This window comes from Vigna umbellata, chromosome 9 (genome assembly GCF_029865625.1).
Source record: "Vigna umbellata cultivar VRB3 chromosome 9, Vumbellata_1.0, whole genome shotgun sequence".
In the NCBI taxonomy this organism is placed as follows: Eukaryota; Viridiplantae; Streptophyta; class Magnoliopsida; order Fabales; family Fabaceae; genus Vigna; species Vigna umbellata.
Window position 1 is genome coordinate 43,902,125 of NC_142173.1, and position 27,062 is coordinate 43,929,186.

A 27,062-nucleotide genomic window follows, 5' to 3' on the forward strand; every position below is an offset into this window, starting at 1 on the left:
GCAACGTCCACCGCCTCTGACACCGTCTTAAAGTCTCCTCTGTCGTTCGCAGCCACTAGCCTTCACTACCATCTTAAAGTCTTTAGGCACCTTCACCATCTTTATTTTTCTTGCTATCAGACAAAGCCATGACTAACCCAAAACTTCCCTACACTAGAATCTCATATTCGGGCAACCACCTAGTGCAAGCCGCTGCGACTGGCCATCACCGTGCCGGTCTCCGAAAAGCGAAACTGCTTGCTACCACGTCGCAACTGTGTCGCCACCACCCACACTGTCAATGCCGCAAAGCCTTAACGAACCGCTAGTTGTCGTCACGCGCAACCATCATGGTCGCTGCAAAGTTGCCGCGAATGTGCCATAGCCACCATCTCCAACAAGCTTCAACCTCCAGAAACCTGCAGAAGAAGAACTGAGATCGCGAACAATGTCGTTTCTCACGCACAACCTCAGGCTTCCATCAACAACGGCGAGTTCAACGGAGAAACCTAAACAGAGAAACCGAGAATCCCAATTCAGGAACCCTAATTGCGAATCCATCTTCTCACGCAACCTCCATCTCATTCGCGGCGCAAAAACTTTCCCTTCATGCACAAAGCCAACACAAAGCTACAAGGAAACCAAAGAAGCAAAAACTAAAACCAGATCATGAATTCCTCCCTAAACTAAGTGAAGCCGCCGTGAAGGAAAGGGAGAAGCCCTGTTCTCCCACCATAAGCAGAAGCAGTATTCCCCCAAAATCAAAAACCCTATTTTTTTGGTGAGGAAAGGGCTGCCACGTGGACCCTCGAAACCCTAATTAGAAACGTGGCACACACTTATCAGGGATGTTGGCATCCCAAGTGGCTCACCGTTAAACCCCTCACAGAAAATATAAGGTCGTTACCTTTTAAGGACTAAAAATACGAGTTTCCTAACTAAGAGGACAAAAATGAACAAATCTATCGAAGAGTGACGAAACCCAAAATAACATGATAGTTTAGTGACGAAAAGCATATTTAACCCTAAATAAAAATCACTAAAATAATAAATATCAAAATGTTAAATACAAGAAAAAAATATTCTTTTAATAAATATTAAACTTAAAAGTATTTAAATTTGTAGAAAACTTAAACCGTAATAAACTCAAGCTAAGTAGTACGTACCTTCAAAAATATGAATCCGTTTTTTTATTTGCATCACCTGCCAATGTGTAATTTGTATTTGTATATGATATTTTAGAATATTTCTATGATAATTATGGATGAAGCATTCAAAATTTCTGAAACACTAGTTTTTTTTGTTATAAACGAAATGTATATTTTTATTTTTTTTTGTCAATACATGATTTTAATTTCAATCCACACAATTATAATTATATATTTATTATCTTTTAAAAGAATATATACATTTTTTAATATGTATATTTTCTAAATAACGTGTCAGGTCTCTATCATAACTTCAAAATAATCACACAAAGAAACACTATATTATCAAACATTCCAATAAACATAAATGTCCACCCAAATTCATAATAATGACATTTTAGATGTGTAGCATCTTTAGTTTTTTTTATTATTATTATTAATAAAACTAAGATCTAGTAAATTTAATATCATCCCGAGGCAATTTGTTGTTTTCTTAGTTTAAAAATAGGTCTATTTTGCATCTGCTTAAAAAACTTCCCAATGTATTTACTCCATATGGAAGAACACAGCAATAATCAAAATGGAAGAAGAAGAAGACTGTTTAGGGGAACACAGTGAGAGGTACTAAGTTTTATTGTCTTCTGAAATGATGATAATGAAAACCAATAGAATTTATTACAAACAGCAACCTGTGATTCAACATTAGTAATAAACTATATCTATTATGAGATGGTTTTTGTTTTAAGGAAGTCATGCAAAGAGGTTGTAATAAGCTATAATATATTTGAAGTAAAGGAGAGGTAAGTGTGTTCTGGTCCAGATAGAAATCCATTGATTGAGGGATTCTTGTAACCATTTATTGGTTGGGATACATGCATTAAAAGTTGGTTGTGTGAGGAAGTTTCTTGTTGCAGTTGGATTATAGAGCAGAAGATGTAGCAGCAGTAGCCTACCAAGCACTGCCCAGAAAGGTACAGTGAGAAGAAGGGAAGAGAAAGAGGTTTGCTTGTGGTTGTGACAGTGCCAGAGGACCAGTGGTACCTACTGTACCCACCATGCCTATGTCTTCTGCCCTCAGATTGGTCCACACTATGCACTGTACCACTCCATATTCATTCTCAATAACATAATCAATATTCATCATTCCACTCCTCTTGTTTATTACACTTTTTTTTTTAACCACCACCTTTGACTCTCCAAATTACAATCCTGATTCGTCCTTAAAGTTTGTTCATTAATCTCTTCAAAGACTGATTCCTTGTCTCAAGTTTAATAGAATAATCGAGACTAAATCTTCCATTAAATAGAAATAATATAATTAAATAGTATATAAAAAAATATATGATTCAAATGCTTTGAAATTTTAAATTAAAAGTTCCTATTTAAATTCAAAATAAATTATATATATATATATATATATATGTATATATATATATGTATGTACATACATATATATATATATATGTACATATATATATATATATATATATATATACATATATATATATGTATATATGTACATACATATATATATATATATGTATATATATATATATATATATGTATATATATATATGTATATATATATATATATATATATATATATATGTATATACCTATGAAACCCATAAGAAAAAACATGTCCGAAATCAAACTCAGTTTTTTTTTCATACAAATTTCATGCGTATTTGGGTAGTTTAAGTTAGGATTAGGTCTCTTTCAAAAACCTAATTTTACTGTCAATGTTTATTCAAACATTGGAATAGTGTGTTTTTGTTGTAGGTTATAAAATTTGCAAAGCACTTCAAGGAGAAACATGTCTCTTGTTGAATGGCTAAAAGTAAAGGTTGTGTGTGGTCAAATGTTTGATTAAATTTTATTAATGGTTAGTGAGAAGAGTTTTTGGCTTAAGAAGGACCCATGATAGAAGAAGAGTGATGTAAATTAAACTCACTTGTAAAATAAGAAAAACTATAACCATGATTGAATTTTACTAAATTGAAATTAGATGTGTCAAATCTGATTGAAAGTACATATATGTTGATGACTAATTTGTTTCATCAGAAAACATTAAAAAGTATAATAAAAATAAATTAATCTTTTTAAGGTTGGTTTGCTTGGTGTGACATAATGGGAGTGATTCCAATCTCCATTAATAAAAATTAATGTATATTAACAATTAATATTTATCAGCAAAGCAAACAATTTTACAACAAACATATTTAGAAGCATTCATAAAAAGTTGTTCTATACTTACAATGAAATAGAAATACATATACATATCACCGAATTTTTGAACGAACAAAATTTTACACCACTTTTTTGTTTTTCTATCTTTTGAGAATCGCTTAAGTGTTTTTTTAACCAAGAACTATAGAAATTATTTAATTTCTCATAACAAAATTTTATTTATTTTATCACTACTTTGAAAATTATTTTTCATTTAAAAAAAATAAGAACACATATTTTATTATGTCTAATTTGCCACATTAATTGATTGATTTAAATATTAAATGAAAACAATTACAATTGCAAATGAAAAAAAAAAAAGAGAATGTTCAATCAAATTGTAATTTCAGCAACTAAAACTCTGCAGTGCATAAGGGAAAAAAGTATACATTTAAGAAGATTTAGAAGAAGAATATGAAAAGATGAAATAAAATGATTTTTTCATAAAGTAAAATTAACATACAGGATAGTTAATCCATAGAAATTTTCCTATAATTTTTCTAAAAACATGTTTAGAGAATTATATTCGTTCACGGAAACAGTTAAGAGAGAAAAATAAGATTTTTCTTCAAATGAAAATGAATTTATATATAAAATGAAAAGAAACTTTTAAAAGTTAATTTATACATAATTTTAACATTTGATGAAATCCTTTTACATTTTTTTATTTGTTTTTATTCTGAAAAAAAAGAAGTATTTATTAAGAAGATACAAACATGTTCAGTAAGATAGAAATTTCAAAAGTTGTTAAAATGACTGCCTCAACCTTTCTACTGCTACAAGTTAAATTTAGCTCCATAGAAGCAGCAGACTATTGTTCTACTATAGAATCACATCAACACCAGACTATTTGAGCCTAAAGATACACTAATTTATTTATAACAACCCCAAACTACAATAGATTTGAGGAAGTAGGTAACACTCCAAATTCAATCTCAATATGGCACAAAGAACCAAACAACAAGGAGGTTTTTTCAATTTGTAGGGGTTTTTACCCTCCGCAAAATAATTTCCGGAAGTTTTTCAAACCACCGCAGTTTGAGTCGCCACAACCTATCTGCGGGGGTTTTTCACAACCCCTGGTATGAAATTCAATTTGCGGAGGTTTTTTTGCGAAGGGTAAAAACCTCCTTTATTACTGACTATTATTTTGTGGGAGTTTTTAACCTCCTTTATTTTCAACTATTTGATTACAAAAAATATTTGTATTTTTTACACTATTTTTTGTATTAATATATGTTATTCAATTCACAAGCTTGCTAAAATAATAATAAAAAATAATAAAATATATAAAATTGTAAAATATACAAAATTAATTCAAATTAATTTTATTAATGATTTAAAATAATATAAGTACATTCGTTGACAATTACAATGTAAATATAAAAAAGTACATAATATTTAGATAACATTACAAGATTGATCTGGTCGAAAACTACAAGACCAATTAAAAACATATAGACTAATGTTGATAACCTAAACAAAATCCCTAACTCAGATAAAAGTTTAACATGAGACACTCTGCATTTGCTTCCTATGCTGCAAAGTAAAAGAGCTTCACTTCATCAACTACTTCCCTTAAACTCATTCCTCCATCACTACTTTTTTAAAATTCAACAATGTATGTCCAACAAGTCATTGTTCGTAGACTCTCCTGCTTCCATTGCTTTTAATCTTTGGTTGATGATATACATACAAAGTTTTGTGAGATTGTAAGCATGATAAACAAGATGAACAATGGATTCATCATCCATTTCTGAACCTACAAAGTTGAGATTCTTCATACAAAAATTTATGACAATATGCAAACTAGAAAAAGCAAGATAAATATATAGAAAGGAATTTACCTGTCTTTGATATGCAAACTAGAAAGAACAATAAGATAAATATATAGAAAGAAATTTACCTGTCTTTGATGTTGGCACTAGGTTGCATCATCTCTTGCTTGACAAAAACATATGCTCCACATCTTTCAGTGAATTTGTTAAGATAAACCAATGCTCCACATCTTTCAGCTACATCATATTTATAAGCACACGACCCTTTTTCCTTTACATAGCCTACCAATTTCCCATAACCCAAAGATTCAACAGGGTAACAAATATTCAAACCCATTTCAAATAGAACACACAAAATTGAACAATACCTTTTACAAAGCTTATCACCAATACTAGTATTACTTCACACAGTCACCAATGACATATCAAAACTACACGGACTCAACCTGCATATTCAACAAAACCAGCTATTTCTTTACTTCATCACTCAAATCCCTCATCCACTTAATACATATAGAGAGTTGTTACTGTCACTAATTAAATCATCATTATTTAATATACAAAAGAAACGAATCTGTCAATGAAAAGTCAAGAAACTGGTAGAACTCAAAGTTGTAATACTCTGCATATAACAGATGCTCTCATTTTCCATGATCATGAAGTTTAAATTTAGTAAACAGATTAGTTAATTCGATAAATAATGAGAAGAGAAAAAAGGAGTCATTATTAGCTACTTCAATTATCCAAATCAGTTTGACAATTTCATTTGATAAGCAAAACAAGAAGTTACTATCAAGGGGAAACAAACAATGATATTTATACATATAAAAATTTAGTCATACATGTAGTTGCAGCAATGCTGAATGTAGCAGGCTGGCCTCTTCAATAAGATCAGGAGATATCTCAACCCCGCTGACCTCAACATCGTAGTCAGCTTTCTTATCTGAGATAGCAATAGTTTATTCAATAACGATAAAAAAAAAGAAGTAATATAGTGCAACAAAACATCAATAAATAATTAAATAATAAGACTTATCAAAGAGATAAAAATTCTTAGAAACTAAAAGACAATTTCCAAGCAGTAGCCAATACGTTAAATCAACTCAGCAAAACTCATTATTTAGTTATACTCATATTATTATACAAATAAAAAAATCTCCCCAACTGAATAAAACCCCAAATCAAGGAAACAATATTCATTTAAAGAATATAGATCCGGGGTTTGAAAAAACCCGCCACCGAAATTTTGGGGGTTTTATTCCCATAATTTTCCGCATCACCAAGAATTGGCCTATAAATGCTTCTGGATCTACAATTTGAAACCTTATTCCCATAATAAACAAACAGTGATTTATACATATAAAAATTCAGCAATGAAATTGCTAAATGGTACTCCATCACATGCTTGAAATGTCAATGCTTTTCATTCCATAATCTGTTAAAAGAAATTTTATGATGATTAATTAATTAGTAGTAAGGAATCTCGGTAACTATATCCCAAAATTTGAATTCATGATCAGAGCATATAGCTACAATTGAGCTTCCAAAATTTCAGTAAACAGATTAGTCTTCCTGCCTGAGCAAAGCCAACAGATCTTCTTAGTTACAGCAATTATAAATTTCAGCAAAGCTTTATATATATATATATATATATCCATTTTTGTTGAATACAAGTTAGTTAATAGTTTCAAAGCATAACCCTATGAAATACATGTACCTGTTCTTTCAAAATTCCCTTCAGTGCTTTCCACATGTTTTATTTGGTTTTCCTCTACCTGTAGATATACAAGTTAAATTAAACAGACCTTTACTTGATGCCATTGAATTTAAAAATTGCTAGATATTTACTTACAAAGCTCATCCCTACAGAATTATTTCCTTGAATTGCAATTGCCTCTTCAATTTGTGCAATTTCGGATTCTATAGTATAAACACGTTCCAATATCTTTGGAGTGCTCACAAAGCGAACAAACCTAAAGAAGCAGAGGAAATTAGTTCAGCATGCAAATCTATGTGAAATTAAATGTCAACCTAGAATCATTTGTAAGAGGACAAACTTTGAGCTTACAACCTTATAGTTACAATTCATGTAGTCTGTGTGTTTAACTTTCAAAGGAATCCCAGTATTCCCTCTACTTTCGAAAGTGTAAGAACACAAAAAATATAATAGCTCCTACAGTGTTGGAACACCTTCGAGTGAGCTCACTGGCGGTAGTGGTAACGCCGAAGCGGCAAAAATACCCTCTGATGTCGTTTCCCAGAGTCAGATCCCCCATTGTTTGCTTTAAACTCTTCAATATTACTTTCAGTGACCTATTGGCAAATATTACAAAAATTACATAGGAAAAGGAAATTAATCGCATCATGCAAAAATGAAATTAACTTGTGTCGCATTGCATTCCTGTGATTCACAAATCAACTACCAAGAAAAGAAAGATGGCGAAGCACCTGCAATTGACGATCCGTGTCCGTGGCGGGATCCTACATGTTGTGGTCGTGCGTGTTGAAACTGAGCGCAGAGAAGAACGGAACGAAGAAGGCATTGGCGAGTTGCGGATCTGAAACCCTAACCACTTCTCTGCCCTCGACGTCGTAGAGAAGCGACCCCATCATCCAGTACTCCATGCTGTGCTGCTTCTTCAGCCCCCCAATTCGTGGGCCACGGTGGCCAGTCCTCCACGGTGACGGGCGTCTCCACCGTATTGAGGTGGTCAATCAAGGGTGAAGAGAAAACTAAGACAGTGAAAGGTCAGGGAATAAGCTGAGACACGAAGGGTTTCTTTCTTTTGAGTTTGTTGTGTTTTAATTCTAGAAAAGAAGAATCTAAAATTTGGAGTGAAAAAAAAGTAAAATTTTGGGAGGGAATGCTAAAAAAATGTGAGGGAAATGAAAAAAAAAGTATTATAATCTATTAAGCTAACCAACCTCTTCCAAAAGAAATCAAAACCTCCGCTATTCTTGGCTTTAAGATGATTTATCAAAATAATTTTAGATAATGTTTATTTGAGGGGGTTTTTAATAACCTCCCCAAAATAATCCCCACTAAATACAATATTTTTTGTAGTGTATATATATAGTCTTCTGTTACAAACATTTAGCATAGTACCTGTCATTCCCTCTCTGCTGGAACTGGTATAGAACTCAGTCTCTCAGCATATATATATATATATATATATATATATATATATATATATATATATGCTGGAGCATTCCTTCCTTCATGACTTTGAGTAGTTGCACAACCCATCTGCAACATATAGAAGAGAAAAAGGAATTATAGTGATGAGAAAAGAGGGCACAACATAAAATTCCTAGCCAGTTTCTCACAAAAGCCACAAAATGAAAACTGAATCATGATCACCAAATGGGTATATCAATACTTGATATATATATATTTAGAGAGAGAATAAAAATTGATAAATTTATAGATTATACAATATGATAAGAAAAGAGATATACAAAGAAAAAACTAAGTGTATACTAGATATAGAAAAATTAAGATTTATATTTATCATTGCTTCCAAAAAATTTGTTATGAATCTCCCACCTAATATCATGTTACTGTTTTCTTAATGTTTTATTCTCCTGTTTTAAATGAAGTGTTCAGTGACCAATTTGTCATATTTATATAAAGATTTTTATTTTAAAAAAAATTACCCAAATAAATCTATTTACATTTTAATTTCTGAAACTATCTCTTGTATTACCGCCCAGGTTAAGAGTTCCCGTCACCAGAAACCAAATTCTATTTGTGAAATAGTCCTTTAATGTTTTTTCCTAATTTTAAATATTTTAAGAAAAGTCAGATTAAAATTCAATTTTTCAAAAAACTAAATTCCTGCTGTAACATCCCAAAATATATAGTATAAACTATATTAAAGAGAAGTCACATGCATAATAAAGTATTATAGTTATCTATCTAAAATAGAAAGTGTTACCTTTACAATCATCCAAAAACAACTATAAATTTAAAACTTTATATACTTACTATAGGATACTCCAAAACTATCCACAAACGTCTACAATACTAACTACTCCACAGCATCACCTCCATCCAATGCCTGCTCCAGAGACACCTCTTCTTCCGCTGCTCACACCCAAAAGAATGATCATTGTAGAAGAAGAACACCAGAACATACAAAATACAAGCGCACAACAAGATAAGCTAGTTTAAACAAAGATCAATCATATACAATTTCATTAAACTTCATACAATCATACTTATTCATTCGCTCAACATAAACTCTTCACACATAACACCACACTTACTTGACTGTCCGGACTTAGAATGATTGCTGAACTATGGTGAGTCGTGCACTTATGGTGGCTTCTACTGCTTTGCAAAGCCATTGCCAATGGGTTTCACCCTACCACACTCACGAGGTTAGTCCGTTATCACTCACATTGGGCCATACTGGAAGCACCCAAGACTAGGAGCTCCTGCTACTCCTCACGACATGGATCAATCCTCTCTACTTGAGAATGAAAGACCATTGGAGTTTCAGGATAACCCCCAAGACTAAGCTCCTGCATTCATTCTAAATTTACTTGAATCTCAACAAGAGATTGCACTTTGAATCACAACATAGGACAACACCATGTATCCTCTCCTTGAGGATCATGGAATTACGTCCATTAACCATACTTTGAACTTTATGATAACAATTGAAAAACTGTTATTTTTATACTTAATTTTGACATCAAAAACAACCTTTATGACTTAAAAACTAGCTTGGAACATGCTTTTGCTTATGTTTTGGAAATAAGAGAGTTGGATGGGTTTTATTCTTGGTTTTCCTTGTTTTCGTAGGAATTAAGATGAATTAGATGAAAGAAGTTGAAGTATAAGGAGCTGGACTCAGGAAAGGAAGTGAAAGTGCACAAAAGAGGAGCCGCAGTTACCGCTGAGCGGCATTCAAAGGACCGCAGTCAACGCTCAGGGCCAAAACTACAGTTGAGCGTCAAAATAGAAGAACCGCACTTACCGCTGAGAGCTAATTACCGCTGAGCGCCCTTTTATTGGGCTTTGGGCCAATTTTCTGTAATATTTGGAAAGCTATATAAGGTTTTAGTCGACCTAACGATCATATCTTTGGACAGAAAGAGGCGAAATCACACTTTTTTCACCCCTTGGAGGAGGATTTTGGGTGCTTAAGCTCTATTCTTCAACTTCTAGGGTTTTATCTTTCATTCTTTCATTGTTTTTCATCTATTTTCACCATGTCTATGGCGAACTAAACCTTCATTGTTGTTGGGGAACCGATGTAATCCTTTGAAACACTCATGTATTGAATTGGTTCTATGTTTTATATGCTTTCTTTCATTAATTGTTAGGGTTTTTCTTCTATACTCTATGCATGATTTGTTTAACTCATTCAATTGCATGATTATTGATGGTATTTGTATGGACACATATAAGTAAATCTAGAACTGAAGAAATTCTCTCGAGAGCAATATTTCCTGGACATAGGGATAGGACGATTGGTTGCCTTTAAGCTTCTGTGCGAATGTAATGCATGAATAATTGCTAGGGAGACAAGACATTGTAAACTAGTGACTAGGAGTAGGCTTTCTTCATCGAGACATCGGGTTTAAGGTAAATTAGAAAAGTGACATTAACATTAATGAAGAAAGATGAATTTGAATACATGAGATTGAATAGGATGAATCGGAAACCCCAACAACATAATCATTCATATTCTACATCAACCGTTTTTGCATCTTTCTATTCCATTGATAAAAACTTTGCATTCATGTTTATTGTTCGTAATTCAACAACAACGTTTTCGTTTACAAGTCTAATTTAATCAACAAATCACATAACTCTTTAGGCCGTGAGTCCTTTGGGAAACGATACTTGGTCTAACCATTTTATTATTACTTGATACGATTCGGTACACTTGCCGAGTGTTAACACTTTACACTTTAAAATCACCAACTTTCACTTTGAAACACAACTTACATCACTAACCAATTGATGGAAGCAGCTTCAGTCTTCAAGAATGAGTGGCTTCTCGGACCAGAGGTGGCAGCGGAATTGGAAAACGTAGATGTAGTTGGAGGTGCATGGAAGGTGATACAAGAAGGTCTAACACCATAGGACCCATCACAAGAGGAATGGCCAAAAAGCTCCAAGATGAATATTCTCCTCAAGGTCAAGTACTATTTGCTATCTTTGGATGGAAAATTGGAGAACAAGAAGATATGCCAAATCTGCCAAAACATGGAGAAGGGTAAAAAGGACATTTCTATACAAAAAGGGGTGTACTTATCCTTCTATGGGGCTGCATTAGTAAATGTTTTTTTCACATAAAACTCAATTTTCACGTGTTTTAGAAGCCATACATGTAGCACATGGGTTCAGATCTACAACGTGAAAATTGCTTGCTTAAAGCCTTGAGATTAATCTATAAAATCTCATAGGAAAAGCTTGTAAATAACTTTTGGATTTTTAGTAAAGAATTTCTGCTGAAATGCATAGTAAATTCCTTCTCCAAGAGTCTCTTCTTAGCTTGATTTCCATTGCAACTTCCTTCCAATCTAGGAAGCCTTCTGAGTTGTGAATCACCTCTCCAAGCTAGCCTCCATCTCCATTCACCATAAACACCTCTCATCCGCTGCTTCACATCCTAAGTTCTTCACCAATCTGCTCCTGAAATTCCAATTCTGCACCACAATCTGCAGCTGCTACTGCTACTGTTCCATTGGTTTCAGCTGCTGTTCAAGTCTCCTTGCGCCTCCAATCTCTCGGTTCTGCTCCTCTACATCTTCTAGGATGTATCAAGTGGTATTCAGAGCTTAGGTTCTAACTTGAACCGTGAGATAAGTGGTTTCATCTTTCATTTTCCAAACTGTTATTCAATTCCTACTATGTCTTGTTGTTATTCTGAAGTCTGTTTCTGTTTCAGCATCTATGATGTGTTTAGGCTTCTATGTTTTGAGTTTTATTGATACCAGCTCTATTTGCTTGAGTCTATCATCATTTTATTCGGTTATCTCTTGCTGTTTTGAGTCATTTTAATCATTTGAGCATCAATTCCGTTTTGTCTTAGTCATGTTTGGTTAATTTGCTGTTTTGTCATCAAATTTGGTTTTTAACCAAGTTTTTACGGTTCTGAAAGTGTTGGATGTGGCTACACCAATTAAGAGCAATGAACAATCAAGAGATGAGCTCAGGTGTTTAAATTTGCCAACCAAACTCAGATCTGCATGGTTTTTTTAGTTCTGTTCTGTTATTCCAGAAAGTGTTACTGCTGTAACAAAAACTTCACTGTTCATTTAGCATTGTGCACTGTTCTATTGAACAACAACTGAATGAGTTAATGTCTGAATCATTTGGAACATCAAATGATTTGATTCCAAGTGTTTTGTAATGTTGTAAGCATAAAAAATGCAGTAGCCGATCTGCAAGTGTTTTGAGTTAAAAATTCTGCATAATTTGAGTTGGATTGGTACTAGATCATTGCCAATCATTTTTAAGTTGACTCTTCTGTGTTGAGCAACTTTCAAATACCATTTTCAAACTCCTTTTGATGCTTTTAATCCAGAATCAAAGCCAATCTACATTTTGAACCTTGTGGTTGTGAATTTGAGCTGAAAATGACCACTGCAGTATTCCAATTCTGTTACACAATGATTTAGCTCATTATAGCTGTTTCTGCAAGTCTTCACTCATCATTGAAATATGTTTAAGTCATTGGAATGAGCATATAAAATGTATTGTGCATTTGGTCATTTTTCTGGGTAGACTTGTGTTGGCTGCCAAGAGCTATGCAGTAATTTTTTTTTTGGTCCAGAGATTCAAAGTTTGGCTGTTTGATTCAATAAGGGTGGATGTAGTAAAAGCCATTGGTCCATAACATATCAAAAGTTCAAGTTAAAAAGAGTAATTAAAACATTAAAAGGCAGAATAGGACCAATACATCCTGTTTTCGAAATTCTGGTTGCACCTTTGAACATTGCTGTCAACAATTAATGCAAGTTCATTGAGACATTTCAACAAACAGTTTGGTCCACTTTTATTGCATAGCTATTTCGTGCTTGATTCTGGTTTCTGGTCTTTTATTGCGTTTTAAATCTGTTCTAGAGCCATTCCTAAGATCATTTTGATGTGCCACCGTGATTGATAGCCATTTAATTGTTTGTTTTTCTGAATTTTGAACACTCTGCACACCAGCTGTTTGACAAAAGTCCTGGTGTTGCTGTCACTTGGATGTGATTTTGTTGGCAATTGTGGTGGTAGTTTCTGTGATTAACTGGCTTGTTGGATAGGTGAACTATAATTCAAATGGCACAATGCAAGTGGAAGCATCAAAGGAAGTTCAATTGGTGAGGAAAGTGAATGAAGTTGAGTCTTGAAGAAGGAAAAACCGTGACTTGCAGCAGAGTTTTATACTGCAGAAAAATTAATTTCTCTGTTTAAGCACTTTGCAGCTGAGAGAATTGTTTGGAATCCAGTAGATTCAAGTTCTTTGAGAGCAACCAAAGCTGCACACATTGTTTTCCTTAGCCTATTCTAACTTTTCCTTTCCAATTTACCAAATTTCTTTGTAATTTCCATTGGTTTTCTTTGGTTGTAAGTTCTAAATCCAAGCAAGTGAGGTGCTAGAGTTCACAAGTGCTCTTCCCTCATTTGTAACTAGACTCAAAAGAAGTCTCACAACCAAAAATTGAGTAGTCGGTGAGTGTGTCTTAGATCCAAAGTCTAAGCCTCACCTAGGAGACCTCACTTTAATTGCTTTTCCAATTCTCGCATAGATAGTATATATCTTGTGCGAATAGGAAGCTCTCTTAGGGGTCCGAAGTTAGAGTTAGGTTGTGTTCTTTTCTTTGCTTTGTGTTTTCTTTGTTGTCTTTAAGACTTAAGTGGATTTAAGAGTGATTTTGATCTAAGGACTCTAGTAAGTAACTAGAAGCATATTTGGCAAGGATAAGGCTTGGTACTTAAGCATTCCTAGTGAATCACCTCCCTTACCTGGAATATTGCTTTCAAGTGAAAATCTTTAGTCTTTACTTCAAGAATAACATTTAAGTCCATCATAATGTCTAGAAGGCATTCTCCTAGGATTAGTGATAGTGAAAAAGAACATTTTTCTCTTCAAACTTTAGTTAATGAATTCAAGGAAATAAGAAGAGAAATGAATGAAGAGAAAGCCAATAGAGAGCTTCAAAATGCTGTTATTCAAGATGAGTTGAGAATGATAAGGAAAAGTAAGTCTAGGGGAAGTCAGAGTGAAAACTCTTAAGAGGGAGGGATGTCTATGAGTCTGGGTGATTATTACCCTCATCAGCTTTCTACTTCTAGAAGGCATAGGAGAAATTCTCATGCACCCCCACTGATATGATCATAAATGGGGCAACAATGAAGAGTTTTCAAAGTGACAACAAGCATAAAAAAGAGTAGAATAGGTTTCATTGGCTTGTATTTGCCTCTTTTGTTCTTTCGTTATTTCTAGTTGTAGAGACGCTTATAAACTCTTCTTTCTCTTTAAGAACAAGCAATGTGGGACTTTCCATGGCTTGGTCTTAAAAAGAAAAGGAGAGGAAATGGGCATCCTAGGCATTAGTGCAAGGTAGCATAGGTAGTTTTCATGTTTTGAACTATAGGAGAACTAGTTGCCTTATAAACCCTTTGGAGTGGAGAGAATTGAGCAATGTGGGACTCAAAAGTCCCTAGAAGACCTGCAGCAGCTGTTGGACGAAATACACCCTCAAAAGTCCCACATCTCCTAGATCTTGCATCTTAGCTCACTCCAAAGGTTATATAAGAAGGCTTAGGGGTCTCTTTTTTGTACACCTTACCTTGATTCAATGAATTTGAGTTGATTTGCACTTTTGCAATCCTCTTTGAGATAGAATTCTGTCTCTAAAGTCCCAAATTTGGGCAGACCTTTTCTTGTTCAAGAAAGTGGCGGTCCTCCTCTTGATGCTTATCTTGGAAGCTTGTTCAAGTGGCGCATCTTCAATTCCTAAGTTTCCTTTTCTTAATCTCTTCCATTTTTAATTTCTTTCCCATTCTCTTAAATGTCATTTAGTATATTCCCTCTAGGTATGCACTTCCCCATCATGTGGTATCATGAGCCTTAGGTTTTTGATCTCTTAGGAATTGCATGCTAGAGTAGAATAGCTTAGATATGTTCATTTTCGCTGAGCCATTTTCTGTCTCGCCCAGCCTCTGCGTGAAAATACAGTGAACTTGTATGATTTAGTTTAGCTTCATTTCTTGTCCGTTTTCCATGAAATTTTTTTCCTAGTTTCATCTGGATGTCTAGTTTCATGAACAATTTTTACTTTTCTCAAATTCGTTCTGTACTGTTCCCAGTAAATGTTTTTCTCCACTGTGTTCATCCAGTTTTCTGCTGTTGAATTAATACTCCTCTGTTTTGCTTTGTTGTTGGCGGTTTGGACATTTTGGTGGCTGGAATTGCTCCCTGGACGTTGCTACACCCTCTCAATACTCTTAAGCAAGGAATCAACACTTCAAATCAATGCTTTGAGGGACTAAATCGTGGCTGTCCAGAGCCTTGTGCAAGTAGACATTTCATCAAACAGCAACAATGCTATTGGAGGTCTTCAACAAGTAGGTGTCCTGTTTCCTTTTGTTTGTTTGTTCCAGCTATTAATTCTTTGTCTTGGCTGGATTGTATGTGTCTTTCTTAATTGCTTAGTGATGGACAAATTTATGAACACCAAATTATGATGTCACAAACTTGTTTTCAATCGGCAAGTATGACCGAATCGTTCAAGTAATAAACTTGGTTAGACCAAGTATCGTTCTTCCCAAAGGACTCACGGCCTAGTTTAGTTATGTGGTTTCTTGATTAACTAAGACTTACAAACGAAATATTTGGGGTTTAAGATGCAAGACAGAAAATAAACATGTATGCATGAATTTTGATCAATGGCAAAAAGCAAAACATAAACACTTTCAATGAAATATAGATATGAATATGTTGTTGGGGGTCAATTTCATCTTATCCACTCTCATATATTTTTAGGAATTCAACAGTCAAATCATCATTGTTAGTGCCACTCTCTAATGTACCTTTCGAGAAGGCTTCTCCCTAATCACGAGTTCATACAATTCCTAGCATTCCTAATGATCAGTTCATAAGTGCAGGAGCTTAATGACAACCAATATAAAATTGGGAGAAATTCCCCGGATCTAGACTTCCCCGTACGTGCCCGTATCGACAAAACCAATAATCATGCATCGAATGAGTTAAACAATGCAAGCATTAAGCAAAGAGGAAAAACCCTAACTAATGATGAAAAGAAAGCATAAGTCTTAATTAAAAGATGTAAAAACAGATTCCATATATGAGAGTTTCATAAGATTACATTGAGTCCCCAACAAACATACAGAGTTTAGTTCACCATATTCATGGTGAACCTAGATGAACAATAATGAAAGAATGAAAGAGATAGAAAAACCCGTGAAAGAGAAGAGGAGAGCTGTCACCATCTCCCAATCTACCCCAAGGGGTGGAAGAGAGAGTGTTTGCTTCGTTTCTGCCAAAGATGCCTAACCCTAGGAAACCCTAAAGCTTATATATCATTCGTAAATTACAAAAAATCAAGTCCAAGCCCATTAAAGTGCCGCTCAGCGGTAAAATACCGCTCAGCGGTGAGTGCGTGACTTGTTTTCTCCCCTCAGCGGCCATTTTGCCCCTCAGCGGACCTCACGTGACTTCCAGAGTGCCGCTCAGCGGTAAACTGCCGCTGAGCGGTGACTTCGGCTTCTCCTTTTTGCACTTTTTGTTGTCTTTTCTGATTTCAACTCTCTCCTTCTTCACTTCTTTCACCAAATTCACCTTAAAACCTGCACAAAAACACTGAAATCAAGCATAAACCTGTCCAGCTCTCTTATTTCCAAAAATATAAAGAAAAGCATGATTTCAAGCTAGTTTCTAAGTGTAAAGGTTGCTTTTAGTGTCAATTTTAATCATAAAAATAACAGTTTTTCAACTGTTATCACAACCCCAAACTTAAAACTTTGCTTGTCCTCAAGCAAATAAGATGTAACTCAATCTTCAACCAATTCATATGATGGTTCACTCATTCAAAAATCCTCTTTTTCAAGATAAGTAACAACTTCACTCAAACTTATGACCAAGAGTTTAATCAAGATGTGCACATGTTTTAGTGTTCACAAAGTCATTTAAATTCCAACAAATGCTATTCTCATGAATGATCAATCAATTAAGCATGGATGTTCATGTGTTCATGTAATATTTCCTCACTAAGTCAAGTGTTTCACTCACACTCAAGTGTATAAGAGATGATCACTCATTCACTCTACTATCACAATGTCACATGAATCAAATTTGCCTTTCATTTTACCACAATCAAAAACATTCACAAGCATGCATCATCACAAGGACTTTTCTATGGCTTATAATGTGGCTGGGCTAAGAAGAAAATTGGTTTTTCTGGATCACAAAATCCTTGAGTTAAGAGAATCATACAACACAATCATCTTATTCTTTCCCAACTTTCTTTTGCCTTTGCATTGAGCTTTGCTTCTTTTTCTTTTCTTTTCTTTTTCTATGCATATTCTTACTTTTTAGCTCTTAGCTCAATGCTTTTCATGTTTTCCCAACAACCCCAAACTTGAACATTTAACAATACCCCACAAGATCTTCTACTTAACTCAAGGTAAAGATTTTCAACTAAGGGTTTTCAGTGTATATTCAAGGCTAAGGGTTCAAAGGATAGAACACACAATGTTCTCTTTTAGTGGGCTAATTTTATGAATTTGGCCAATAAAAAGGTTTTCAACAAATGGCCTTGATCATGTGATGCAAAACAAGCAATTGATTCAATCATAGAAAACCTGGGCAAAACCATTCATGCTTTCAAAGTAATAGCATTCAACAATAACAACTCTGGAGCTCAAAATCTCACATATAAGCTCATTCACATTTGACATACACATCCTGCTTAATTTCACAATCACAATCATGATATCATGCATTTGTTCACAAAGCTTGTGAATCACCTATATAAGCATTTTAATGTGCACATCATCTCAACATCAATCAATCATAAGCATCATTCTGCATTACTTATCACACAATCACAATTAATAGCAAACCATCACAAGAAACCAGGTTTCAAATAGAGTACATCAAACCGTAATCTAAAAACAAAAACAAATAAGTTCAGAAAACTTAAACCACAAAAGCATAATCATATGATAGCATTTATCAGTAAATGCTATCTCAGCTCCTCATCAGTTTGAGCTGTCCTCTGTATCTTCCTCTTCCTCTTCATCTTCATTATCTTCAAATGCATCATCATCATCAGCTTCATCTTCTTCCATCTCTCTAGCTGAAGCTTCAGCTGCTCCAGCTCCTCCTCCATGCACTGGCTCCTCTGGCCAAGCTACCACATTATGGAATTCATCCATAGTCCACCTGTGGGTTGGAGGTGTATCATACATCCCCACAATCATCTCAGCAGTGGCCACCTGCCCTCTGTGAATGGACTGCAACTGCGCACCTATAAGAGACATGTACATGTCCCTCATCTGGAATGGTTCTGCTTCATGTGTATCAGCAGATGTCTGGCTCTGTGCTGGCCCTCTCTCTCTACGAGCCCGGCGTGGTGGAATTGGCTGAGCTGCATCATCACCTCCACAGTACTGTCTATAATAGGCCTCATCAATAGCTTTTCTTGGCCTCTCAAATGGTGGAGCAGAAGTGTCCACCCCAGCTATCTTGCAAAGGTGCATGATCAAAGAAGGATGTCCCAGTGGTGCTTTGTTGTTTGAAGTATTGGCGCACACACTAATCTCATCAGCTATCACTTGCCCAATATTAACATTCAAGTTTCTGATAGCACAGTAGATGAAGAATGCCCTATTGAGAGTAATATCTGACACATGTGAACATGGCTGAATGTTGGCATGAGAAAACGCCATCCAATACTTTGCAAGAGGAGTCAAATCTGTCCTCCTAATATTAACCACTGAGCCAGATTGATTCCTTTGGAAGTGTCCTCCAGGTATACACAGTACTCTCTCCACATCCTCATAATCAGCACCTTCCTCCATGCAAAGAGCAAACTGGCACTGCTCACCAGCCCATACAGTGTCCAGAAAGTTATTAATTAAATCAGGATCATACCTGATAGCATGGCCTTTGACATAGCCCAAATAATTCTCAACTGGATAATCACCAATCTTCTTTGCATTGGTGTAAAATTCCTTAACCACAGCTATGTTGGCAGGTGCAGGATAAGTGGCTAGCTTTCCCCAGTCATTCCCTAAAACTTGCTCTCCAAATTGAGGAGCAAGGTTAGGTATCATTCCAACCTTTCTCTCCATCAGAAGTCTCCTGTCCTGAACCACTTTAAAGTGCTTCTCATGTTTCCTAGAGAGGAACCTGCTAGAGTGGGGTTGCTCTGGTTCCTTTTCCTTTCTCTTGGTTGCCATGGTTTTCAATCTTTTTCCTGAAGATGATGCCATTCCTACATTAAAAACACAAATACAAAACCACAGAACATGATGTTAATCATTAGTAAAACACAGAACACAACTCCTTTCGAAGCTAAACCACCGTTGAGGGCCAGAATTCCCCCTCAGCGCCACCAGTACCACATTCCATATCACAAAAAACCAGAAAAATCAAATCTGGCAAAGTGCCGCTCAGGGGCAGTTTACCCCTCAGCGGTAACTCTGCAGATTTTTGAAAAACCTGTTTTAAAGCTTTCCTAACTCCACCCAAATGCAATTTTCAGTTTTCCAGTTCATAATCATGCAGTTTAATCGGTTCAAACATTAAATATATCATCAAATCATGCAAAGAAATCAAAACCCATAAATCTTCATGCTTTGACAATCATATTCAAAATCAAAAACCCTAGAATGAACAAAATGCATTTTACTTACTTGGGTGGAGATACTAGATGCAATGAGAATGCTTCCAAGCTAGAATGCTCTCTTCCAACCCCAAACTTTGATGGCACACTAGTGAAAAAATGAGTTGAAGAGAAATTTTCTTAAGAGGGAAGAGTGAAAAGATGTGGAAAACCTTGGAAAAGGTATGTGGGAGTGTTTGTGCAGAGAAAAATCGGAAAGTGTGAAAGAATACGCAGCTTAGGGTTTAAAAATACCCTAATGGGCTCGGGTCCCGCTAAGGGGAACTAAAACCCATTCTGCGAGAGTACCGCTCAGCGGCACTTTCGTGGTGTGTTCTTCTCCTTCTTTTCTTAACCTACGTGCCTCCCATACATGCCCCTCACTGATTCCCTGCAATTCAATGTTTAAAATGCTTATGCAAACCCTAACTAAAATAAACAAACAGAAATATTCAATCAACTGGGTTGCCTCCCAGGTAGCGCTTGTTTAACGTCACGAGCCTGACCCAAAATCCACCAACACCCATCAGTAGGTGCAAAATTTTCTTACCAACACCCATCAGTAGGTGTTACATCCATAGTATCCTTCAGTAGATACTTAACCACCTAGCATCCTTCAGTAGATGCTATCTCCAACAAAATAATTACAAAAAATAATGTTCACAAATTAAAAATTACAAAACCAAATCAACAGTCTTTAAATTCACTGGGTTGCCTCCCAGCAAGCGCTCTTTTAACGTCACTAGCTTGACCCAATAAAGCTCATGTTCCTTCTTCTTTTTCTTCTTCTTTCTACTGAACTTCTTTAGAAATTTGATCAAACCAGGAACCTGTTGCAGTGTCTCAATCATAGGAACTTTAATCTCTAATTTCTTGAAGATTTCCATAAAGCACTTGAATTTCTTTTCCTTCCTATGATTCTTCTTTAGATGAGGATGTGATTTTTCATATGATTTCTTCTTCTTTCCTCTCATCTTCTTTTTCTTCCTTTTTCTCTCCCTAAATTTTCTCTTTTTCTTTTCTTTTATTTTTTTCTTCCCTTTTCTTTTTCTTTTCAACTTCTTTATTTTCACACAAATTTTCTTTCTCTCTTCTCTCTCAACCACTTCTTTCTCTTTTTCTTCATCTTTATTTCTCTCACTCAATTCTTCTTTTTCTTTTCTCTCTATCTTTTCCTCATCGCCCCCTATTTTTTTCTCATCAAGAATCTTGTCACTTTCAGTGATAATGGCTTGCCCTTCCTCCTTAGGGTTAACTTCAGTATTAACCTCATCATTCAATCTCTGATTAATGGAATGAAGCTGCATCTCCATCCTTTTACATGATTCTTCAATGCTTTTCTGAGTAGCGTCAGAATTTTTCAAAAATTGTTGAAGGGTGTCATCCAAACTTCCTGATAGAAAGGTTTGTTGTTGTTGCTTGTTAAATTGCCCAGTTTGTCCAGCTTGCCCACTTTGTTCCTGACCAATACTTGGGTGTGGTTTCCACCCTTGATTGTAGCTCCCTTGACGGTACTGATTGGTCATGTAGTTTACATCCTCTACGGCTTCAACTGGAAAGGCACATTGACCATTGATATGGTCACCTCCACACAATTCGCATAACTGGGATTGTACCTGTGCAACAGTCTTTAACTCTTGTGGCAATTGTTCAAGTATCTTTGAGAGATTCTCCAATTGTTGAGTTATTAACTTGTTCTGAGCTATCAAGGCATCATTGGATTGCAACTGTAGAACTCCTTTTTGTTGAATAGGAGCTCCTCTTTCACTGTTCCACTTATTAGTAGTCATGTTTTCAATTATTTCTGTGGCTTCCTCTAGAGTCTTCCATTTGATATTCCCTCCAGCTGAGGCGTCAAGCATCATCTTGGTTTGTGAACCAAGACCTCCAAGGAAGATTAGGACTACTTCTCCTTCATTAAATCCATGCTTGGGAGTCTTTCGTAATAGGCTTTTATACCTGTCCCATGCATGCCCCAGTGATTCTTCCATGCCTTGTCTGAATGAAGAGATCTCTTGCTTCCCTTTGTTGATTTTAAAGCTTTGTTGCTGCCATTGTTGTTGTGGTTGGTTCTCAAATTGTCCGGCAGCTTGCCAAAATTGGCTTTGATCCATGCTTGAGTCATGTTCCCACCAGTGGTTGAGATTACTTTGGTAGAATTGAGTGCCCATATAGTTAAATTCTTGACCAAATTGCATTCTGCAGACATTAGGCACAAAACCCTAAAAACAATTGTTAGCACAAAAAGATAGAGAAAGAAGAAAAAAAAAAATCAAAGGATATAATTGAAAAGATAAGAAGATAGGAAATAAAAACAGAAAAATAAAATAAAAACAGAAAAATAAAATAAAAACAGAAAAATAAAATAAAATAAAATAAAATAAAAACATAAAATAAAATAACATAAAATAAAAACAGAAAATAAAATAAAATAAAATAAAATAATAACCAAAAAAATAAAAACAGAAAATAAAAACAGAAATTCAAAATTAAAGTCAAAGATAATCAATAATCACACAAATTAACCAGTTAAACCACGAGTCCCCGGCAACGGCTCCAAAAACTTGACGGACAAATTTATGAACACCAAATTATGATGTCACAAACTTGTTTTCAATCGGCAAGTATGACCGAATCGTTCAAGTAATAAACTTGGTTAGACCAAGTATCGTTCTTCCCAAAGGACTCACGGCCTAGTTTAGTTATGTGGTTTCTTGATTAACTAAGACTTACAAACGAAATATTTGGGGTTTAAGATGCAAGACAGAAAATAAACATGTATGCATGAATTTTGATCAATGGCAAAAAGCAAAAGATAAACACTTTCAATGAAATATAGATATGAATATGTTGTTGGGGGTCAATTTCATCTTATCCACTCTCATATATTTTTAGGAATTCAACAGTCAAATCATCATTGTTAATGCCACTCTCTAATGTACCTTTCGAGAAGGCTTCTCCCTAATCACGAGTTCATACAATTCCTAGCATTCCTAATGATCAGTTCATAAGTGCAGGAGCTTAATGACAACCAATATAAAATTGGGAGAAATTCCCCGGATCTAGACTTCCCCGTACGTGCCCGTATCGACAAAACCAATAATCATGCATCGAATGAGTTAAACAATGCAAGCATTAAGCAAAGAGGAAAAACCCTAACTAATGATGAAAAGAAAGCATAAGTCTTAATTAAAAGATGTAAAAACAGATTCCATATATGAGAGTTTCACAAGATTACATTGATTCCCCAACAAACATACAGAGTTTAGTTCACCATATTCATGGTGAACCTAGATGAACAATAATGAAAGAATGAAAGAGATAGAAAAACCCGTGAAAGAGAAGAGGAGAGCTGTCACCATCTCCCAATCTACCCCAAGGGGTGGAAGAGAGAGTGTTTGCTTCGTTTCTGCCAAAGATGCCTAACCCTAGGAAACCCTAAAGCTTATATATCATTCGTAAATTACAAAAAATCAAGTCCAAGCCCATTAAAGTGCCGCTCAGCGGTAAAATACCGCTCAGGGGTGAGTGCGTGACTTGTTTTCTCCCCTCAGCGGCCATTTTGCCCCTCAGCGGACCTCACGTGACTTCCAGAGTGCCGCTCAGCGGTAAACTGCCGCTGAGCGGTGACTTCGGCTTCTCCTTTTTTCACTTTTTGTTGTCTTTTCTGATTTCAACTCTCTCCTTCTTCACTTCTTTCACCAAATTCACCTTAAAACCTGCACAAAAACACTGAAATCAAGCATAAACCTGTCCAGCTCTCTTATTTCCAAAAATATAAAGAAAAGCATGATTTCAAGCTAGTTTCTAAGTGTAAAGGTTGCTTTTAGTGTCAATTTTAATCATAAAAATAACAGTTTTTCAACTGTTATCACTTAGCTTTTAATTGAGTCATATGTGTTTCCTCTTTAGGAGTTTTCTAGAGTATTTTTCTGAAATTGCATAGCTAAGAGTAAATTTTACATCTCCTTGATGGTATGCTGAATTGAGCTTGATCTTTATAGGATTTAAGTGTGTGAACCTTGCTTATATGTTCTGTATTCATAGAGGCATCCATCCATTCTATTTGGCATATTAATCAAACACACTTAATGTGTTAAACTTAGCTTGGCCGAGAACATTCTTGCAAAGTGCACCAAAACAACAAAACAAATTTTTGGTAATTGGTGTGCATGCTTGCTGGCCGAGACTTCCTTGTGTTTAGTGTGTTTGAGCATTATTTTTCAAGCCTCTTTTCTCATTTAAATACAGAATATATTGGTTTGAGGTTTGCCAAAATTATTTCCAGCATTAATTTGGTCTTGCTCTTCATGTATACTTAGTATGTTGATGTATATTTGCTTCTTGGTTGTGTAAATTTCTTTGTTGTCTTGTTCATTTTGTGCCACTGTTTTGACTCCATTTTCTTGCTGTTTTGTCTTCATAAAATCATTAGAGTGTTGCCTCCTTGTTTTTGTGCCAAGTTTCTTGATTTTTTAGGTTCCATTTTCATCATTTGTCTTGTAGTTTTCATTCTTTCTTTGGCCTCTACCGTGTGCTGTCTTGATTTGGCTTCTTTGCATTAAAGTGGATTGTACATCTTTCCATTTGCTTTGGACTTGAGTTGGTGCTCTCAAAGTGGACTTGTGAGACATTTTACTATCTTAAAAGAAGGGTGCTGCCCTTTCCTTGTTTTTTGAGACACTGGCCGTGAGTTTTGAGTCGTTTCCTTCCATTCTTTGAGTGAAACCGTGAGCTATTTTGTGGCTGCTGCTTTGCCTTGATTTTTGGTTGTTTCTAACCTGTTTTGTGTGTAGCTTGCTGCTGTTTCTTTTTTTTAACATGTCTGCAGGTTCCAGCCATGCTTCATCTCATGGAGATAGCAACCATGGAAGCCCTTCTAGCAAGTTTGATGTGATGAAGGCCTTCCAACAAATGCAACATCAACTTGATGCTATGAGCAAACGGTTAAACGCGGAAACAAAGGCTAAAGGGAAGCAATCTCATGGTCATGATCATGGTTCCTACAAGAAGAAGCAAGAAGCTAGAACCATAAATGTATACCTTCCCTCGCCAAAGAAGCATCAAGAAGATAAAGCTATGGACCAAGGCCTTACACTACCAAAGTTGAACTTGCCTACTTTCAAAGGGGAAGTCGAGCCGTCTATTTTTTTAGATTGGATAGCTAAAGTAGACCAAATTTTTGATTTATATAGTGTAAATGGACCTTTGCGTGTAAAGTTAGCTTGTTTAGCTTTAGAGGGATACGCCAAACAATGGCTAAATAGGAGATACTTAACCATGGCCTCACCCGCGAGTACATGGGAACATTGCAGGGACATTTTGTACCAACGTTTCGCACCTCCATACTACCATAGGGACCTCTTGATTAAGCTCCAATGGCTTACTCAAGGTAGACGAAGTGTGGAGGAGTATGCTCGCGAGCTCGAAGTGCTCCTACATCATACTAACCTTAAAGAAAATGATCATGCAAAAATAGTTAGATTTATTAGTGGACTTAATAGCAACATCCAAGATATAATTGAATTCCATGATGATGAGACTTTAGATGTAGTGGTTCATAGAGCCATGAAAGTAGAGAAGAAACTCTTGAAAAAAGAAGCTTGTCAAAACAAATTTTCCAAATCTTCAAGAGATGTTTTCTACAAATCCTCATCATCAAAGGATAAAAACAAGGATGTTTCTAAGGAGCCCACTAACAAATCGTTTTCACATTTTTCTTCTAACCATTCCTCTTCCCCACCTAAATCTTCTTCTAGACCAAGTCACATTAAATGTTTTAAATGTTTAGGACATGGTCATATAGCCTCTGCCTGCCCCACCAAAAAGGCAACATGCATTGAGGGTGAAGTAATTGTGACTAATGAGTCTACGTCTTCCTTAACTTCACCAACCTATAGCTCTTCTTCCTCATCAAGTGATGCCAAAGAGAAGGTCATGCTTACTTGTTTAAATGACGACAGAAAAGAAAGAGAGGAGAGAGTAAAAGAAGAGACTGAAAGAAAAGAAAGAGAGGAGGGAGAAAAGAAAGAAAAAGAAGAACTTGTGAGAGAAATAGAGAAGGACAAAGTCTTAGTCAAAAAGGAAGTGTTACTGAAGGCACCATCCATTCCCATCATCCAAATAGATCTAAACCATGACATGGGAGTTTTTCAATCCTTCAACTTTTCTCCTTTTACTAAGTTTTCTTTCTTTGTTCCAAAAATATTTTGCGCAACTTTTTCACCTCCCTCTTTCCTTCTTTCCAACTATTCCATAAACATTTGTGAAACACATCATGAGTTAGTGTTACCCCTTTGGGTCCATTCAACTCAAAACAAAAATAATTTTTTCTCTAAAAATGGTCTCCTAGTTTTCACCACTAAATGCCATAAAAATATCAGGAGACTTTCTTTTACTATTACTTGTTTATATACATTGATTGGTCAACATAAATTCATTCACAAAATGTTTAATGATTTTTGCAGGTTGACATTTGATCCAGGAGGAGTTGCTTTGGTTTATACACGAAATAAGTCACTAATCTCTATTTGTTGCAGGTTTTTCAAGATTCGAGGTCGAATCCTCTCCAACCTGGGGGGGATGATATGATCATAAATGGGGCAACAATGAAGAGTTTTCAAAGTGACAACAAGCATAAAAAAGAGTAGAATAGGTTTCATTGGCTTGTATTTGCCTCTTTTGTTCTTTCGTTATTTCTAGTTGTAGAGACGCTTATAAACTCTTCTTTCTCTTTAAGAACAAGCAATGTGGGACTTTCCATGGCTTGGTCTTAAAAAGAAAAGGAGAGGAAATGGGCATCCTAGGCGTTAGTGCAAGGTAGCATAGGTAGTTTTCATGTTTTGAACTATAGGAGAACTAGTTGCCTTATAAACCCTTTGGAGTGGAGAGAATTGAGCAATGTGGGACTCAAAAGTCCCTAGAAGACCTGCAGCAGCTGTTGGACGAAATACACCCTCAAAAGTCCCACATCTCCTAGATCTTGCATCTTAGCTCACTCCAAAGGTTATATAAGAAGGCTTAGGGGTCTCTTTTTTGTACACCTTACCTTGATTCAATGAATTTG

At 35.5% G+C, this 27,062-nt stretch overlaps 1 protein-coding gene and 1 pseudogene across 3 annotated transcripts; one reads left to right on the top strand and one right to left on the bottom strand.

The window, feature by feature from the left end:
• Nucleotides 1-4,674: 4,674 nt before the first annotated feature.
• Nucleotides 4,675-8,041, bottom strand: LOC148193647 (uncharacterized). 3 transcript variants are annotated; one of them, XR_015782350.1, is made up of 8 exons: nucleotides 7,583-8,041; nucleotides 7,325-7,447; nucleotides 6,987-7,107; nucleotides 6,852-6,909; nucleotides 5,977-6,077; nucleotides 5,503-5,580; nucleotides 5,263-5,416; nucleotides 4,675-5,030 (listed from the first exon to the last, which is right to left on the bottom strand). XR_015782350.1 is itself a non-coding variant. In XM_088099648.1 (6 exons), exons 1-6 carry the CDS (start codon nucleotides 7,675-7,677, stop codon nucleotides 5,566-5,568), a joined length of 513 nt encoding a protein of 170 aa, XP_087955774.1. In that variant the 5' UTR covers nucleotides 7,678-8,041; the 3' UTR covers nucleotides 4,675-5,565. The 3 variants fall into 3 exon arrangements, 1 of the variants encoding a protein (XP_087955774.1); XR_015782349.1 differs by having other exon boundaries at nucleotides 4,675-5,416; XM_088099648.1 differs by having other exon boundaries at nucleotides 4,675-5,580.
• A 16,221-nt stretch (nucleotides 8,042-24,262) lies between these two features.
• On the top strand, nucleotides 24,263-26,445 carry LOC148193648 (uncharacterized; annotated as a pseudogene).
• The last annotated feature ends 617 nt before the right edge of the window (nucleotides 26,446-27,062 follow it).

What these genes read in the sequence shown, in the direction of transcription:
- LOC148193647 (XM_088099648.1), bottom strand. Translation starts at nt 7,677, where the DNA reads ATGCCTTCTTCGTTCCGTTCTTCTCTGCGCTCAGTTTCAACACGCACG. An exon ending in ACACGGATCGTCAATTGCAG is followed by an intron (nt 7,448 to 7,582) that starts GTGCTTCGCCAT and finishes ATTTGCCAATAG; the next exon opens with GTCACTGAAAGTAATATTGA. An exon ending in GCCAGTGAGCTCACTCGAAG is followed by an intron (nt 7,108 to 7,324) that starts GTGTTCCAACAC and finishes CTGCTTCTTTAG; the next exon opens with GTTTGTTCGCTTTGTGAGCA.